The sequence below is a fragment of the Protopterus annectens genome, chromosome 4.part0 (genome assembly GCF_019279795.1).
Source record: "Protopterus annectens isolate FY-2018-M chromosome 4.part0, PAN1.0, whole genome shotgun sequence".
NCBI classification, from domain to species: Eukaryota; Metazoa; Chordata; order Ceratodontiformes; family Protopteridae; genus Protopterus; species Protopterus annectens.
In genome coordinates this window covers 1,101,889,591-1,101,909,269 of record NC_056733.1, presented here as the reverse complement: position 1 = coordinate 1,101,909,269, position 19,679 = coordinate 1,101,889,591, and the positions used below count along the sequence as shown (strand labels likewise).

The window sequence follows — 19,679 nt, the reverse complement described above, 5'->3', positions numbered from 1 at the left end:
TACAGGAACCCCACTTGGCATTCCTGAGAACACTGGAGAATATGAAGGTATCTCCAAACACTATGTTATTGGGTGACTTCAACTACCCAAACATTGACTGGGAAAACTACTCAAGCCTAAACACCCTCACCCAATGGTTCCTTGAATTTGTAAACTCTATCGCAATGGAACTGGTCACCACTCCCACAAGAGGGAAAAACATATTGGACCTGGTCATCACCAACATGGGGACTCTATGTTCCACACCAGAGGTAAACCCCTCATTGGTAAGATCAGACCATAAACAAATTTCCCTGGACATCCATATCCCGTCCCCAACCCCAGCCAAGGAAATCACTGTAAAGAATTTCTCAAAAGCCAACTTTGCACTTCTCAAGACTGAGGTGGAATCCTTCAATGCCCCTGGGCCACAGGATAATACAGCCCAATCCGCAGAATCCTTTACAAATGCATTCTGTGAGCACCTGCAGGAATGCATGGATTGTGCTATCCCAAATAAAACCAAGACTCACTCCTCCAAAAACAGGAGACCTGTCTGGTGGACCCCGGCCATAAATAAGCTATACAACAGAAAGAAGAAGCTACTACATGACAGAGCAAAATCCCAAAAAGGGAAGGCATCTCTGATCAGTATTAGCAAGAAACTTCGATCCCTCATAAAATCATCAAAGGCCAGTTTTGAAAGAAAAATTGCCCTAGACACTAAAGATAATCATAAGGCCTTCTTTAGTTATGTCAGGAACATGGGCGGAAACTCCCAGATATGCTCTGAATTGTTGCATAACGGTACAAAATATACCGAACCTACGGACATAGCCAACATCCTGGCAGACAGATTCAGCGCAAACTTCTCCCCCCCTTCCTCCCCCAAAGGAGCAAACACCTATCCCAACTGAATGTAACCTCCCTGACATCACAGATGCACACGTGAAAGCTGCCCTCTCCAAAAAACACAGCATCTATGGGACCGGACGGTGTCCCAGGCTGTGTCTTACATGAGCTCCAAGAAGAACTGAACCCTCACATTGTCACTGTTCAAACTTAGCCTTACTACAGGATATGTACCCAAAGAATGGCGTACAGCTACAGTGGTCCCACTCCACAAAGGTGGTGCCACAACGGACCCCGGAAACTATCGCCCCATAAGCCTGACTAGTCTGGTCTGTAAAGCTATGGAGCGTATTATCATGGAACTCATAAACAAAGACATTGGGAGCCTCCAGACACTGGACCCTACCCAATTCGGCTTTGTTAAGGGCAGATCTTGCCTCTTAAACCTAGTTGATTTCTTTGAAACAGTTACCAAAGCCATAGATGAGGGCAAGGTAGTCCACACAGCCTACCTGGACCTCGCAAAAGCCTTTGACACAATACTCCACTCGGGCATCATAAATAAGCTTACCAGCTTAAATATCAACCCCTATATCACAAGATGGGTTTCAAACTGGCTCAGAGATAGAACCCACATGGTTAGAATCACAGGTGCCATGTCCGAATCCAAACCAGTTACAAGTGGCATCCCACAGGGCTCAGTTCTGGGACCTCTCTTGTTCGGTATATACTTTTCTGAGGTTCAGGCTAACACGGGGGGATTATGGCTGACAAAGTTCGCAGATGACTGCAAACTGGGGGCCATAATCGAATCTCCAGCTGACACAAGCATCCTCCAAAAGGGTCTCACAGAGACGGATGCTTGGTGCCAGAGCCACGGCCTCAAGCTAAATGCTAAAAAGTGCATAGTCATCCCCTTTAGGAAAAACAAGGTGCCCACAAATTACCACATAGGTGGTAATCCATTAAGTATGGAAGAAGTAATTAGAGATTTGGGGACCAACGTCGGTAGTAATCTCTCCTTTGATAATCACGTTGCCAAAGTGGTTAGAAAGACCTTCTATATAACCGACCTTATCATGAAAGGGTTCGCATCTAGATCGAGTGGTCATTGTGCCCCTCTACTCGTCACTCGTCAGGCCCATAATTGAATACAATGCCCCTTTTGGGATGTACCTTACCCGACACCTGCAGCAACTGGAGAGACCCCAAAAGTATCTCACCAAGAGGATCATGGGCTACAAACAGATGTCCTATGCAGCTCGACTAAAGAAACTCCAGCTGTACTCAGTTGCTTACTGCCTACTCAGAGGCGATCTATGCCTGACGTACAAAGCCATGTCAAACCCAGAATTAATGGACATGCTCCACATCAAAAAATCCAAGTCCCTTAGAGCTACACGCTCCAGGGACCTAAACCTCAGCACAAAAATAAATATAACATGCTGGAGGGACAGATTAATTTCCCAGAGGCTCCCCTCACTCTGGAATAGAATCCCAATTCATGTTAGACATAGCCCCTCGCTGACCCTCTTCAAGCGAAATTTGGACGCGTGGATGGGAAATTGCAAATTCACCCCTGGGATCTCTCCTGTGTCCCTGCTAGGCAGAGGCAAAGTAAACTAATCTTAAAAGGGTACCTTCTGTGACCTACTTAATAGAGGTGCACAGTAGGCTAATCTAATAGGGAGGCAGAAGCCAAATACACTCTGGCTAGGCTTATAAATGCCCTAGGGCAGATAGCCTAGTATCTACCTATGAACCTATGAAAAGGTTTGCCACACGTTTCAGGCTGCATTACCTCTCTTTATTGCTTCAGTCTTGGCTGAACCTGTGCAGCATTTACCAGTCTCCACAGTTTTTTTCTCGTTTCCACAAGCTGAAGAAAAGTACTCAGCAAGTCTTTGGGTGTTATGCCTCAGCCACTGTTAAGTGACCATGCAGTGCTGGTCCTGATTCCTCAGACTGCTCAGCTCCCCCCCACTCACTAGGGGATAGCCACATCCTCTGCAGCTGGGTGGGAGGTTGGCATAATGGTTAAGGTGTTTACCTTACAGACACAACATGCAGGATTTGATTCTCGCCTGCGGTAATTGACTAGGCCTAAAATGGCCCACAAAAGCAGTTAGTCTAGTACTAATCTATGAATCTATAAGAATGCACTCTGCAGGAAATGGAGAAACAGTCTTGTTGGTCTTGAAGGAAGGGGCTAGTGAAATACCGCACAGTCAGGAAAGAGAGCCTTAGCCCCGTGAAAGTGTGCTAGATTTGGGTCGATCCTTTTCCAGGGAGTCTCCCAAGAAAAGAAAAAGAAAAATGTGACTTCTACTGATTTTATTTCTGTGAACAAGGAATATTTGCTATGGAATTAATCTGTTTTTATTGTTCCCATTTCTTTTTCAGAAATGTAAAAAATGTGTTTCCTCACTTTCTTACTCACAAATTTAGAAGAGCAGGAATTTAAGGTTGACTTAGTAAAGTGTTGCTTCAGTTTTCTGTCCATAACTTCTTTCTTTTTCAGACACTTTAAAATGAAATACATTTTTTCATTTGGGTCAGAATGAAATTCCTTTTGCTCTGTAAATGTATGATTTGCTACAGCTGGACATTTCTCAATCTGCATATCTTTTTCTGTTTTATCTGCTTTAGAGAATGTTTTTCTCAAGCTTGCAGTTAATTTGACAAGCAGCCTCCTGCTTTAGGAAGTCTGTAGGAGTACTCTTAGGCTGTGCAGGCTTGCTTTTACTACGTCTACACCACTGAAACATTGCAAAGCTTGCATTGTGTTTTGTCATAGTACACTCCTTTCTTTACCAGAAAGGCTCTTCCAGACTCTGCTACACTTTGCTGTGAAGGAAAGGTTAGTTTGCTGTTATTTTTTGTATTTCTGTATTGCCTTTCTATATTTTGAATACTGTAGTTTGTTTTCTTTATCTTGTGTTTTGCTTGCATTCTGTTCTAACAGCATATTAAAACTTCAAAAGAGACCACAGCTCTCTCTGTTCTGAGTCAGGCAGAATTTTTTTCCCTCCCTCCCACCCATTTAAGTTGCCTTGTTAAATACCACTGTCTTTCTAGTTGCCCGCCTCTTATGTTAATCTGACCATATATCTCATTTCTCTCTACTTTCACTGGCTTATGTGAGTAATCACAAAACCATCACTTTTGAAATCCCACCCCTTCAATTATTTAAATTTATTGGCCATCCTACAGTATTTCATAGCACCAAAATACAAAAGTAACCACCCCTTTCAGTCCATCTTACTGTTTTAAAAATAGTAACTCTCCACTAAACCTTAACTTTTTAAACAGGTAAAACTCAAGTTACCTACTTTCATATCTAACTTCTCTAGTGCACACTGCAGAGTGCATTCTTTTCAATCTTACCTTTAAGCATCCCTGTTACTAGCACTTTCTCTAATACCTAAAAGATCATCTCTACTTGACTCCAAGTAGACTTTTCTCTATCTGTTAAACCTAGCACTTGCTCCTACAGTACTTATTACCTTGATACGGCACTCTTATAGATAGCACCCCAAAAGGCAAACCCCCATTTCTCGGTCACCACGTCCCGGATTCTCTTTTAAAGTTTTTTGTCTAGTCCTTCTAGCATGTCGAGGGATCAGTTGCTAGTGTCCTCTCCTGCTCAGCTGGTGAACCTGGGAATATTGAGGCAATGTTACAATTGCCTCATGTACACAGACAACCCTCTCCTCCTCCCACAAAACACAAATACATGCGAGAGATGCAACTATACGGCCAAACTGGAGGCTGAGCTCTCTCAACATAGGACTGGCAAGACCAGTCAGGAGGAGAAGGTTACCACACACACTATAGACCCAGTCTCACATAGTACCATCACAACCTCAAATCATACACATAAACACACAAAGACATACTCGGCTCTGATCAAAAATCTACCAAAACAGCAGAGGCCACCAAAGCAGACACCCAAACAACCACCACCTCAGAACACAACACCTGCAACACATAGACCTCACAGTCAGAGTGTCAAACAGTCACAGCCCTTAAGGCCAAACACAATGCCAGACACACTAGTCATTGGTGACTCCATAGTCAGACACACTGACGTCCCGCTCACCAGACTGAGTAAGGAGAAGGTCACAGTAAGCTGCCTGTCGGGCGCTAGAATCCGCCACATAATGCAAGCACTCAGGTCTCTCAACAGCAGGTACAAATACGACTCAGTCATTGTCCACGCTGGTGTAAACGACCTGAGACGTACCTCCTTGGACTACATGAAAAGAGACATTGAGGAGCTCTCTGATTATGTAGCCCAGGCAGGTATGACCCTGACTTTGAGCAGTATCCTACCTTCACCAAGAATGATGCCACAATACAGAGATAAGATGATCAGCTTTAACAATTGGCTTAAACTCTGGTGTCATTCAAAGGGGATCCAATGTCTGTCTGCCTGGGATGACATGCTGGACAAGCCACGCTGCTTCAAGGGACGGCTTGCACCTGTCACCCTGGGATTCGGATATTGGCAAAGGCTCTTGCCACCCCATAGTGCCTTTTTAGGCAAGGCTCAAATTCTAAACCTACCACCCTAGAACACAAAAAGGAAAAAAACTAAGGGTAATGCTGCTCAATGCCAGAAGTCTAAATCTCAAAATGCACGCACTCGAGGCCCTTCTCAGTATGGAGAACATCGATGTCTGTGCAGTGACAGAAACCTGGTTCAAGGCTCCTGAGAGCACCCCAGCACTATCAGGTTTTACCTCTTATCATGCGTTCCGCCCCAAAAACCCGACAAATCCAAGAAAGGAGGGGGGGTATGCATATTCATCAAAGACACCCACACCTCAAGACTGGTGGCAAGGGCCGATGCATCGGAGACCATCCAGGTGCAATTAACCATAGGCAAGACTGCTCTACAAATTGTAGCATGTTACAGGCCACCCTCACAAACTCAGGAACCTCACATGGCCTTCCTGAAAACACTAGAGGGATAAATGTATCACCAAACACCATCATACTAGGTGACTTCAATTACCCTAATATAGACTGGGAACACTACTCAAGCCCAAACACCCTAGCCCAAAAGTTCCTGGAATTCATAAACTCAAATGCCATGGAACAACTAGTCACCATCCCCACAAGAGGAGAAAACATACTTGATCTCATCGTCACGAACATGGGAGAACAATGTTCAACACCGGAAGTATACCCCTCACTGGTGAGATCAGATCACAAACTAATCTCGCTGGAGGTCCTCATCCCACCCCCACCTGAAATAAAAAAGACCACAGTAAAGAACTTCTCGAAAGTCGACTTCACACTTCTAAAGACTAGTGTGGTCTCCTTTAAGGCCCCCGAGCCAGCAGAAAACAGTACTCAAGCCGCTGAATCACTTACAAATGCCTTCTACCAGCACCTGCAGGACTGCATGGATAAGGCAATCCCAAGCAAAACAAAGACTCTTTGTACCAAAGGCAAGCCCAGTCTGGTGGACCCCAGCCATAAACAAACTCTACAACAAAAGGAGGAAGCTACTACAAGATAGAGCAAAATCCTTAAAAGGTAAGACACCCTTGATCACTATAAGTAAAAACTAAGAGCTCTCATAAAATCATCCAAAGCAAATTTTGAGAGAAAAATAGCTAAAGACTCAAAAGACAATCATAAGGCCTTCTTTAGCTATGTTAGAAACCTGGGAGGAAACTCCCAGATATGCTCAGAACTAGTTCAAAATGATGTGAAGATTACTGATCCTACAGACATTGCCAACATACTGGCTGACAGGTTCAGTGCAAACTTCTCCCCCCCCCCAAAAGGAGAGATATCTATACCAAGCGATTGCAGCCCCCAAACATCTCCAACGCCAAGTGAGAACTGCTCTCTCCAAAGCAAAAACACAGCATCCATGGGACCTGATGGTGTCCCCGGCTGTGTGCTCCACGAACTCAACGAGGAATTAAACCCACAGCTAGGACAGCTGTTTAATCATAGTCTTACCTCTGGATACGCACTCAGGAGTGGCGACTGCAACTGTGGTCCCACTTCACAAAGGCGGTGCCTCCACCGACCCTGGAAATTACCGGCCCATTAGCTTGACAAGCCTTATCTGCAAAGCCATGGAGAGGATCATAATGGACCTCATAAATAAAGACATAGGGAATTTGCAGACTTTGGATCCATCCCAGTTTGGCTTTGTCAAAGGCAGATCATGCCTTCTAAACTTGGTTGACTTTTTGAAACAGTCACCAAAGCCATTGATGAGGGAAAGGCAGTCCATACAGCCTACCTCGATCTGGCGAAGGCCTTGATACAATACCCCACTCGGGTATCATTGAAAAACTCATCAGCTTAAATGTTAACCCATACATCACAAGATGGGTTGCAAACTGGCTGAGTGACAGAACCCACAGGGTCAGAGTTGCTGGCGCCATGTCAGACTCAAAACCTGTCACAAGTGGTGTACCACAGGGCTCAGTCCTGGGCCCACTCTTGTTTGGCATCTACTTTTCCAAGTACAAGCAAACACAGGAGGGTTATGGCTGACAAAGTTTGCAGATGACTGCAAACTGGGCCATAGTAGAAAACACATCTGACACAGATATCCTTCAGAAGGGTCTCACAGAAACGGATAACTGGTGCCAGAGCCATGGCCTAAAGTTAAATGCCAAAAATGCATAGTCATACCCTTCGAAAAACAAGGTTACCCCTAGCTACCAAATAGGTGGCAATCCACTGAGCACAGAAGAAGTTATCAGGGACCTGGGGACCCAGGTTGATAGTAGTCTGTCATTCGACACCCATGTAGCTAAAGTAGTTAGGAAGACCTTCTACATTGCCCACCTTATCATGAAGGGATTCTCATCTAGATCAAGGGAGGTCATAGTCTCCCTATACTCATCACTCATCAGACCAATGATTGAGTACAATGCCCCATTGAATGTATCTGACCCGACACTTGCAGCAGCTGGAGAGGCCACAAAAGTTCCTCACCAAAAGGATAAAGGGTCTCAAACATCTGTCCTATGCTGCCCGACTGAAAGAACTCCAGCTCTATTCAGTCGCTTACCGCTTGCTCAGAGGTGACCTTTGCCTAACATACAAGGCCATGTCAAACCCAGGTTTGATGAATATGCTTCACCTCAAAAAATCTAGATCCGTCAGAGTCACAAGGGCGGGAGACTTAAACCTCGACACGGCTATTAATAGGTCGTGCTGGAGGGATAGATTCATCACCCAAAGACTTCCTATGCTGTGGAATAAAATCCCGGTATATGTGAGGCAGAGCACCTCGCTGGCCTTGTTCAAGAGAAATCTTGACCAATGGATGGGAGATCGCAGATATACCCCAGGGATTACCTCAGTGTCACTGCTCAACAGAGGCACAGCAAAATAATGGGTATAGTTCCCCATACTAAAGGGGTGGCGTAAGCCACAAAACTATGGGCTAGGCTTGTAAATGCCCTCGGGCAGATAGCCTAGTATGAACCTATGAACCTATGAACCTATGAGACACTAGGTATCCCTTCTATTATACAGGTTGTTAGTGAAGTTTCAGTAGGAATAATCTGAAGTAGCACGACTTAAGTTTGCATTGTATGTCACAGCAAAAGTGTACCTTAAATAAATTCTACTTGTATCGGGGACTGGGCCTCCTTTAACCTCCAAAAATCAGTTATTAGGGAGAGGAGGTTAACAGAATTAATGATGAGAGCTTGTTGTGGCTGACTGGGGATATATGTCCCAAAGCAGAAGCAGTTCATGTTCTCAAAGGAATGGAATTTGTGTGATGATCGTGTTGTCAAAACAGCTTTGTAGGAACATGTAGTGTAAACTTATTTCGTTCTGGAGCCCATACTAAAGGAGAAACTAAGGTACACAGAGTTTCTAAAATGGTGAATAATTTGAGTGGGCTGTATTATGGACAAACTTAAGAGAGTTGGCCGTTTATAAATTAGTAAGGAAGGGAGAAAGTGGGTCTGAGATATGGCTGGCACACTACATTGTTTGAGGCTGATTGGAAGGGTTGAGAAGGGACACGGGAGGATGTTTCAGTCCTAACTTAAAAGCCCTACCTTTCAAGGAGGGTAATGAAGCCCTGACATGCATTCCATGAGGTTATGGCAAGTATAAGCAGTGCAAAGCATGCAACAAGAGTAGCTAAATGGGTGTTAGATGCAACATTTGGATAGACTTATTAGACCGTGGGTCATTTTCTTTCTGTATCTATGGTATCATCACTGTATGCTAACCCATTTGTAGCCCTATTATAATAAGTGCATAGCATGTGAAAGGTGCTACTTTTGTACCAGGCGGCTGAACAGCTCCTGGGAAAAACAAGGTAGATGATTAATGCTGATGCATAAGGAAGCCTTAGTGGTTATGGGGGTGAATAGTTCTCTGTCTCTCTCACTGTCTTTTAAAGATGTACAGTTTTGATGAACACCTTACAAGGCCATATTTATGTCTGCTTGTAAATTAACTTATAAATGATCCTTTAGTTTTTGCTGACAAGTTGTTATGGATCAGTAAATGGATGACGTATGCACAAGACTGTGACTGGACTGATCATGATTTAAGAGTGCCCTTTATTGACTAGTGGCATCATTTGATATAAACAGCATCATAAAGTGCTGCACTGGGTCAGCACTGCTAATTGTCATGTTATGGGGTTTGGTCTTTTATATCTGAATATTGTTTGGATGGAGTTTATATAGGTTCATAGATATATACTAAGCTAATGGCTCTGGAGCCTTTACAAGCCTAGCCCATAGGATTACCCTGGCATTGTGCCATCCGACCTTAGTTCTCAGTGCCTCTGTCTAGTAAAGCCACTGGAGTGATCCCTGGGGTGAATTTTCTATTTCCCATCCACTCATCAAGATTTCTCTTGAAGAGGGCCAGTGAGGTGCTGTGCTTGACATGTATGGGAAGTCTGTTCCATAGCATGGGCAGTCTCTGGGTTATGAACCTGTCCCTCCAGCATGTTTTGTTGATTGTGGTAATGAGGTTGACGTCCCTGGACCGTGTGTTGTGGAGGGATTGGGTTTTTTTTTAGATGTAGCATTTCTAACAGAGCTAGGTCAGACATGGCTTTGTAAGTCAAACAAAGATCGCCTCTAAGTAGGCGATATGAGACAGAAAATAGTTGGGAGTTTTTTAAGTCTGTCCATATAGGACAAGTGTTTAAGGCCTAGGATCCTCTTTGTGTGAGGTACTTCTGTGGCCTCTCCAGTTGTTGCAAGTGTCTAGTGAGGTACATGCCAAATGGGGCATTGTACTCCATGATTGGCCTAATGAGGGAAGAGTAGAGGAAGACAATGACCTCTTTCTTCCTGGATGCAAAACCCTTAGTAATGTAATGTGCCACATAGAAGGACTTTCTGACCACAGTGGCAATGTGGTGGTCAAAAGAGAGGTTGCTGTCAGCCTGTGTTCCCAGATCTCTTATAACGCCTTTTGTGTTCAGCGGACTACCATCGATGTGGTAATTTATGGGAGCCAAGTTTTTCCCAAAGGAGATGACACATTTTTTGGCATTGAGCTTAAAGCCATGTTTCTGACACCAGTCACTGGTCTCAGTGAGGCCTTTCTGTAGGATGTCAACATCACTTGGGGAGTTAATAGCTCCCAACTTACAATTGTCTGCAGACTTTTTCAACCAGAATCCCTTCGTGTTGGCCTGGACTTCAGAGAAGTAGATACCAAACAGGAGAGTCCCCAGGACCGAACCTTGTGAGATTCCACTCCTGACTGGTCGGCAGTCTGACTTGGAGTCAGCTACTTTCACCCTATGGGTTCTACCTGTGAGCCAGTTTGCAACCCACGTAGTGATATAGGGGTTGATGCCTAGAAAGCCTTGGCCATATCAAGGTAGGCTGTATGAACCACCTTGCCTTCATCCACAGATCTGGTGACTGACTCAAAGAAGTTGACCAAGTTGAGCAGGCATGATCTACCCTTCACAAAACCAAACTGTGTGGGATCCAAAGTTTGGAGATTCCCTATATCCTTGTTTATTAGGTTCATGATGATGCGTTCCATAGCTTTGCATATCAGACTCAGGCTAATGGGGCGATAATTCTCAGGGTCTGTAGTTGCTCCTCCTTTGCAGAGAGGGGTGACTGTAGCAGTGCACAATTCGGTAGGAACACAGCCTGAGGTGAGGCTGTGATTGAACAGGGCACACAGGTGAGGTGCCAGTTCACTCTGTAGTTCATGTAGAACACAGCCAGGAATATTGTCAGGTCCCATAGAAGCTGTATTCTTGGCCTTGAACAGTGCTGTTTTAACCTGTGCAGCAGTAATACCGGGTGCCTGGCATTCTACTGGTATTGACACTGGTCCTTGGGGGGGGGGGGGTAAAGTTGGCACTGAATCTGTCAGCCAGTATATTGGCAATATCTGTTGGCTCGGTATAGGAGGTACCATTGTGCAGTAACTCAGAGCAAATCTGGGTATTGCCATGGAGATTCTTTACATAACTATAGAAGGCCTTGTGGTTGTCTTTACTATCTGCTGCAATTCTGTTTTCATAGCTAACCTTAGAAGATTTGATGAGGAAACTCAACTTTTTTTTGAGTCTGATAAGGGAGTTTTTCCAGTCTTGGGACTTTACCTAATTCCACATAAGTTTCCTCCTTCTGTTGTAGAATTTGTTTATGGCAGGGGACCACCAGATTGGCTTCCTTTTTTTGGAGGATAGTGTCTTGGTTCTCTTGGGTATGGCATGATCCATGCATTCATGTACTTGTTCGTGCAGTGCATTGGTGTGTGATTCAGCAGTCATGCAACTATTCTCCATTTGCATTGGTGCCATGAAGTTAACCACCTCTGTTTTTAGGAGCCCAAAGTTAACTTTGCAGAAGTTTTTCATGGTGGTTACCTTTGCAGGGGGTGGGGGGGTGGATTTCCAAGGTGATTAGTTTGTGGTTGGATCTAACCAGGGAGGAGTTGACTATTGGTGTAGAGCAACGGTTGCCCATGTTAGTAATGACCAGGTCAAGGATGTTGCTACCTTGAGTGGGGGTAAGAACGAGCTAATACAGGGCATTGGAATTAATGAATTCCAGGAAACATTGGGCAAGTGTATTGGTACATGAGTAGTTTTCCCAGTTAATGGAGGGGTAGTTGAAGTCGCCCAGTATGAGAGTGTTAGGTTGGACGCTAATATTCTCCAGGGTGTTTAGGAACGTGGAGTGTGAGTCTTGGGACATGGTTGGGGATCTATAGCAGGCTACGACCTGAATCTCTGTCTTACCCAATGTAAGCTGCACCTGAAGTATCTCAGATGTGTTATGTTGGGCTACCAGTCTGGAGGTGTGCACATCCTTTATGAATATGGAAACACCACCACCTTTGGAGCTTCAGTCCAAGTTCTGGGTCAGAAAGGTGTGGAATGTGTTATAGCCTGGTAGTGCAGGGGTTGCTTTCTGCTGCCTTTAATCAGGTCTCTGTTACGGCACAAATGTCGATGTTCTCCATTTTAAAGAGTGCTTAGAGCGAGTGCATTTTGAGATTTAGACTTCTACCGTTTAGCAGCATGACTTTGATTGCATTTGTTTGTAGCTGTTATCCGGAAGCCCAGGGGTGACATATGCAGACCATCTCTGCAAAACATCGAAGTCTGTCAAGTCATGTCATCCCAGACAGACAAGTCTGGATCCCCTTAGAATGACACCAGAAGCTTAGCCAATTGTTGAAATCAATCATTTTCTGCTTGTACTGTGGTATCATTTTGGGTGATGTTAGGATGCTGCTCAGGGCTAGGGTCATACCTGCCTGGGCTACGTAATCCGAGAGCTCCTCCATGTCTCTCTTCATGTAGTCCAGGGAGGTAATCTTACCCCAAAGGAACTATGTCAGCATTTAGGCATAAGTTACAGATATTGTTATATTTTGGGTCAGACTGTTGAGGAGCAATCTATGCCTGGCCTACAAGGCATCCTGTGACCCCACCTTAATGGACCGTCTGCATATCAGCCAGACCAATACATCAGAATTACCTGATCTTAGGGACCTAAATTTTACCTGCGTCATAAGCAAGACATGTTGGAAGGACAGTTGTGTCTCAGAATCTACATCTTTTCTGGAACAGGCTTCCTGTTCATCTGAAACCGAGTTCTTCCCTAAACCATTTCAAGCTAACTTGGACCAGTGGATGGGAATTGAAAATTCACTCTTGTTCAGACAGTTGTGTCAGTAATGAACAGAGACAGTCTGCAAACGCTTGAACACCCAAGCCCTAGCTGACATAACTCTTAAAATAACCTTAGGATTCTAAAACTTATCAAATATATTTGAGTTGCATGGCTGGGCGTAAAATGCCTTGTGGTCATTAGCCAATATACACCTTTGAACGTTGTCTACACCACTCTCCTACATCATTGTAAATATTCCCAGAATTACTGTTGTGTGTGTGCACAGATAAAAATCAGGGATACTTTTTACACACACACACGCTCTCTCTCTCTCTCTCTGTCTGCATGGTTAACTCTTAAGAAAAAGGAGGAATTCCATTTTACCTGCTGTATGTTTTTGAGGTGCTGAGGTTAACCAGAGCATATGGTTAGACACACACAGATAGGGAGGGCATGCAGACTCCACATAGCCAATAACTCAGTCAGTGAAAAGCACTGTGGGATGGCAGTGCTACTCACCGAACAACAGTGGCAATGAACAGTTGTTTTCACACAGTCTCTTCCTGCTAAACCACCAAAGATAAGCACCTGTCATATGTGAGGCCCGTGTTTGTGATGGTTAGTGAAAGAAAATGTGGCCAACTTGTTACTCTTACATACACTGCAACCCCCCTCCCCAAACACAAGCATTTGTTTTGCATCTTTCGGCTTTTCCCGGTTAGGGGTCGCCACAGCGGAACTCTGGTCCGCTAATGATTGGCAGAAGATTTTTACGTACTGGCTTGCCGGGCCTAACGCACAACCTTCAACGAAGGAACGCCCATTCACGCATGTCACTACACAGAAGACGCTCTAACTGAGAATTGAACGGGCAACGTCTAACTGTGCGGCGACAATGCTACCGTAGCACCACCACCTCAGTAGCCCCAAATACAAGCATAAGAAAGTGAAATAAATTGTACTTAGCTTGCTCTGTGACACACACACACGCAAGCATAAGCCATAGCAATACTAATTTTGCACTTATTTCAACAGATAGAAATACATTCTGCAACAGTGGTACTGCCACACCAGATCGAGTATTGTTGTTTGGCAGTTATCAAGCAACAACACAAGTAAGTCACTTCCCATTGAAGAGTAATGCATACCTACCACCGTCCCTGATTTTGCATCATAATTTTGCGCTGTCTCTTGTAAAACGTTTGATTTGCTGGTAAATCATTCATGATTACTGACAAAGTCAGTAAACCCAAGCATCAGAGTTTCTTTCTTCTTATTGTCCAAAAATGCATGCTTATGCAAAATATGTTGTTCTGTTAACTTTTTAGGTGAATTAATGTAATATTTAAAAAGTGTTCCTAATATGAGCCCTTATTCTGCTGTTACTTTTGACTTTGCCCAGAATTCTTGAACAAAGTTGAGAGTTATGGTAACTGGTGTTCTGCCAGTATTTATAAAACTCCCTGAAAGAATACTATCCCAGAAGATTGGAAGCATTAGCTGTTCTTAAAATCCAAGGTATGCACTGAAATTAGTCACTCTGGCCTGCTGATCTGTAGTGCTTACCCTGCTCATGTTCATTCACTGATTATCAACTTTATCCTAACACAGTCATATCACAACCTTTTATCAGTTAAAGAGCATAATCAGAAAATGAATACATTTTTTCTCCTCATTTTTCACAGGTTTTATGGGGACCCAGCACAGTCAAGGATGGCTAAAGGAACCCCCCTCCACAGTAACAAGTATTGCAGGTGCCTAAAGCTAATGGAGTGAAAGCTTGCCAACAGGATTTAACTAAGCCAAAGGCGCTATGTCAGTGGTAAAATGTTTAATGAAATTCTGAAGTCTGTTACTTGACAAATTCACAACTATAACCAGAGATATCTTTGAGTTTTAAAGATGATGTAAGTAAGAGTTAAGATTACCTACCTGATTTAGTAAGTACATAATATTGCTATACTAGCTTTTGTTGGTTTGACAAACTTGTTAGAAAAAATCAAAATAGGATAACTTAGTGTTGTTAGGGCTCCCCAGTAACTGCAGGGTTCGGTGATGCCTAAAGCCAGCTTTGCTTTAAGTCCAGGTTGTGGATATGAAAGGTCCTTTTAGTTCATTCACTTACCATGTTATAAAGAAAAAAAAAACTAAGTAAATGGTTGGAGACTTTTCATTTTCATATGTTTTATCAAAAATCAGTCAACAATTTCAGTGCAACTTTCCCTAACCCAATCTTGGTAGTCCTGTCATGTGTGCCTGAGAAAAGGAAGCAAAGCACTGTAAGGATATTGTTGTTAACACCATCAGTCATGGTATTTCTGAGTATTCTTAGATATGTTATTACCCTTAACACTAGCTGTGCATGTGTTTGTTGGAACAGCCCGGGAACAGTATGAAAAGTTGGCCGCAATGCATGAAAACATGGAAAAGACATATGAGGAACTGGGAGAGTACTTTGTTTTTAACCCAAAAAAAATCTCAGTAGAGGAGTTTTATGGAGATATTAGCAACTTTAAAGTTATGTTCCAGGTAAGTTTGAGTTAATTTTGTATTTTAGCATGGCAGAGCGGGACAAAAGAAGTTAATAAACATTCACATTTCTTGTTTGTTGTCTTTATCCCTAGTTCAAGTAGTAGACAGATGTTCCAACTTTAGCTGCCTAAATTAGCAAATACCTGTAAGTAAGTAATTGAAAAATGAAGATTATCGTGCCTAGTGTACTTCACAGCTTACTTAGCATTAGATGTTGCATTTTCTTTCGTGCTTATCTTCTGCATTAATATTAAGTGATATGGAAAAAAGCACAACTAGGTTCTGAAGCTAGGTCAGTAAAACATGGTCACAGGTAAGACCACACATTAAAATGCTGAGCATAAGATTGTTTCAAATCCCAGTTGCTGTGTTTCATCCATCAGGTTGTTTAATTCTACTTATTTGAAAAAAACATGATGAATGTTGCGCTTTTCAGATTTTATGTGTGTTAAGATGTGATCTGATGTTGTTAGTCTGCATTCGTTCCTTAGTGATGGGTGTCTGTTCCATCCTCGGAACTGAGTTGGCCGTATATTAAGCTCGCACCAGCCAAAAAAACTTTTGAGCTAAAATTACCCATAGTGCCTCTGTCCCTGTTACCCCCAGATCTTGTTTGCCATGTAGTTATCAAGATGTGTCAAGCCAACTGTCAGCTAAGTGTTTTAGAACTGTTGTATTAAAAACTAGTTTTAGTTTTTTTCTTACTAATTTTATAACATATTACTTTATTGGTTAGTCGCTAGTTTCTATACCTGTTTTAGTGCCTCCTTTTTTTCTCCTTTTCTTGCCAGTTTCGGGTATTCTTACTACCATTGCTGCTACAGGCCTTTCCCTCTTCCCTCTGAGGTAATTTCTTAGTATTTATTGGCGTTTGTTTAACGGGAAAATCCACTGGGTCCAGGGAGCCCATTTTCACTGGAGGCCTAGGAAGAAAAACTCCATCACAATAGAAATAACACAATAAGTTTAAGCAGATATACAAATGTTATATATAGTACAGATATTGCATAGAATACAAATATTGCAATTTATATAACTACTCTAATCTAACTTTGATACAGAAGGGAATATTCAAAATTTAAAGTATAAAAGAAGCAATAGTATTAAGGAGTGCAGTGCAGAGCAGAGTACAGGTAATTAAGGTTAGGAGTATGAACGAATTTTTGGAATCATTGCTGGTATTCCCCCTTTTCCCACCTTTTTATCTTTTGTCTAGTTAGCTATTTAAAAAAAGTGTAGAGTTTTGCTGTTGATAACTGTGTGTGTGTGGTTTAATGTGTTTTCGTATGTCACTATTCTTGGGATTGTCCTTCTCCGCTATGCTGGAAAAGAAAGGAACAACTAGATTTAAAGAGAGTGACCAGTGTGGTTGCAAAATGCCAAATTCAGATGCCCATACTGCTTATTTATTTTATTTTCAGTTTGTTTTCCAGGATAGTCCATTGGGCTACAAGAACCCATTTTCAATGGAGTCCTGGGGAGAAAAGCTCCAGAGAAATGCAAATACATAGTACAGAAAGAGCACAAATCCATAATATACATTTCAATTAAATGTTAAATACATATTTTGTATAGTACAAACCCATATTGCACAATTCAAATAGATGTTACTTAATACAAAAATAAAAGATTTTCATAGGAAAATTACAGGTTAATGCAGTAAATAGTAGGGTTTTTTTTTTTTTAGGGAATTGCAATGAGGTAAGGATATAAAACTTTAGGAGGTAGTGCTTGCATTTACTGTCTGGGTTTTCCTCATCTGTCTATACAACCTCCGTGCGAAATTTTTAAAGCTTTTAGTTCTCGCACGATTAATGAGAGGAAAAACAATCTAATACTCATGGGTCAACTAAAAACTCTTTTTGCGGAGGGTATTTCTGGGTTGGAGGGTTCACCCCCTCCCAGGAAAGAACGCAAACATAAGAGCCATTCGTTTCCATCTTCACCCCATGGCACTGCCTCCAAGTCTTTGGAACCGAAGGACAAAATTTCAAAATTGACACCAATTTCAGCACCAGAGTCTTAAACCCCCTCCATGGTGCCGTCTTCCATTCCAGAACTGCAAGTATCCAACTTGGTACCACCCACAGTACCGATAAAGATTACTGCATTGACCATGCCTTTAATTACTACATCAACGCCAATCTTCCTTTTGGCACCAAAAATAGTTTATCCTACACTAGTCACTTCCCCCCTCCCTGTACGTCTTACTGGTCATGAGACCATGGTGTCGAAAGGAGAAACAGCCCCTCGGACCCGATATTACCCCATGGCATACCCATTCCTTGGTCAGCAATGTAGCCCCTTCTTGGAGTGCCTCCGTCTGAGATATCAGCTCGCTCCTCCAGGAGCCTCTCAGAATTTGACATGGTGAGACTTGTGGACCAGCTCCTGACGGCCATAGGATTCACAACCCTTGTTAAACCCTCCCTCCCACCCGGAACCGAGGTATGTTCTTTGTGTTTCACTGTTGCAGTCATCACATTTGGGTTATCCTGCCAGGGGTAGCCCTCAGTCGGGTCAAATACCAAAGGCTTAGTATGTCTGCATCAGTTGCTGTTGCTCCAGGACTGAGATCTGGTCGTCATTGGTCTAAAATCAGGCAGCTGACGCCATTACATCAGTCTTTCTTGCCGAAGAGTGAGAAGCAGAAGCAGTTCACATGAGTGCCGAGCGACCGCTACCTGAGTTTTCATTTCCGAATTGAAGTTGAAGTCTTCCAAAGCCAAGTACCCCATTGGAGATCCTTTTTTCTTGTTCTAACTGATGTCAGAAAAAGTTAACAATTGTCTCGCCTGTGGAAAGCAAATACCACGGGTTCCAGCGTGTAGCTCGCAAGACATTTCCCTGCGAGCTACATCACCGAAACCAAATGGCTGCAGCAGCACTTTGCCGTAGTGCAATATGGCTGAAAAGCATAGCCGCTGCAGCCGTAATCTATGCACGGAAATTTTATACCTGGTGGCGATCCTTACAGACAGCTGTCTGGCTGTATTCACGCAGAGACAGCCATACTGGATGTGTAACACATTCCTTATTCTCATTCAAGGAATGCATTTATTTAATTATCTATTTATTTTGTTGTCAGACGTCTGAGGAAGTACTTCACACTGCCGATACTCGACACAGACTGATGACTTCTTTCACGTCTTTAGTTCTTTCTAAAACTACCGAGTTTCTAAGGCCCAGGGTATGAACTAAGCCCAAAAAACCGACGACCCAAGCTCTGGCACCTGCTTCCTTGCCTCAATCTCAACTGCTTAAAATGGCAGAAGACCTTATTATGCTTATTTAGGGAAAGCCAAGCTATCCCTTCCAAAAGAAAGAGAGACTTGTCTACAGTAGTCTTATCTGAACAGGAGTCCGATGACTCTGGTGCTTCTGAATATGAAGGCATGCAACCCCTCTGTGCTTATGGGGATTCTGATGCAGAGGAATCCATTCCTTCTGCCTCTCCACCTGAGGATTTTTCATTTGGGGAAACTCTTCATACTTTAAGGGAGCATTTCCAATGGGAATGTCAAGACTATCCTCAGTCAAAAAAGAGACTCTGGGAATTCTTAGATTTACCACAGCACAGACCTTTGGCCATCTCTCTTGTCCTGGATGTTGTGGATGATGTTTTTATAGAATCCAGTTTGACTCCTGAGACCCTTCCTCCTGCTCCCAGGAAACCTGACAGGTACTACAGAGACCCTGACTCTTACAAATTCCTTTTCAAAAATCCTACTGCTGACCCAGAGGTCATCTCTCAAGGATCTAAAGGAATTAAAGCAACCTCATCTAAGAATCCCACCCCCCAGACAGGGATTCCCGAGCTTTAGACAGATGGGGTAAAAAAGTGTAAACCTCTGCCACTCTTGCTATTAGAGCATTAAATTGCCAGTTCCACATGCTGAAATATCAGCAGCATACCATGGAACACCTCAAACAAAAAATGTCTTCCTTTCTTGCTTGTGCAGGAAATAGACTTACAAGACCTAATGCATTCTGCAAGTCACGTTACTAAGCACACCTTGCAATGTGGCTTTGATGCCCTAGAAGCATCTTGCAGGGCAGCAGTCACTGGTTCTGTCCTTAGAAGACATGCTTGAAGGAACAGCCCTTGCCAGACCATGTCAAATCCAAATTATTAAATGCACCATTGAACAAAGACAATTTATTTGGCACCAAGTCAGAAGAGGTCTTAAAAAA

General features: G+C 43.2%; 1 protein-coding gene across 1 annotated transcript in view; it reads left to right on the top strand.

Annotated features, from left to right (window-relative positions):
• The window catches only part of DIAPH1 (diaphanous related formin 1), a 2,838,381-nt gene that overhangs the window by 2,476,912 nt on the left and 341,790 nt on the right, over positions 1 to 19,679 (top strand). The window contains exon 24 of the mRNA XM_044069079.1: positions 15,318 to 15,482. Coding sequence (XP_043925014.1) covers positions 15,318 to 15,482 — 165 coding nt within the window. The remainder of the gene's footprint in view (positions 1 to 15,317; positions 15,483 to 19,679) is intronic.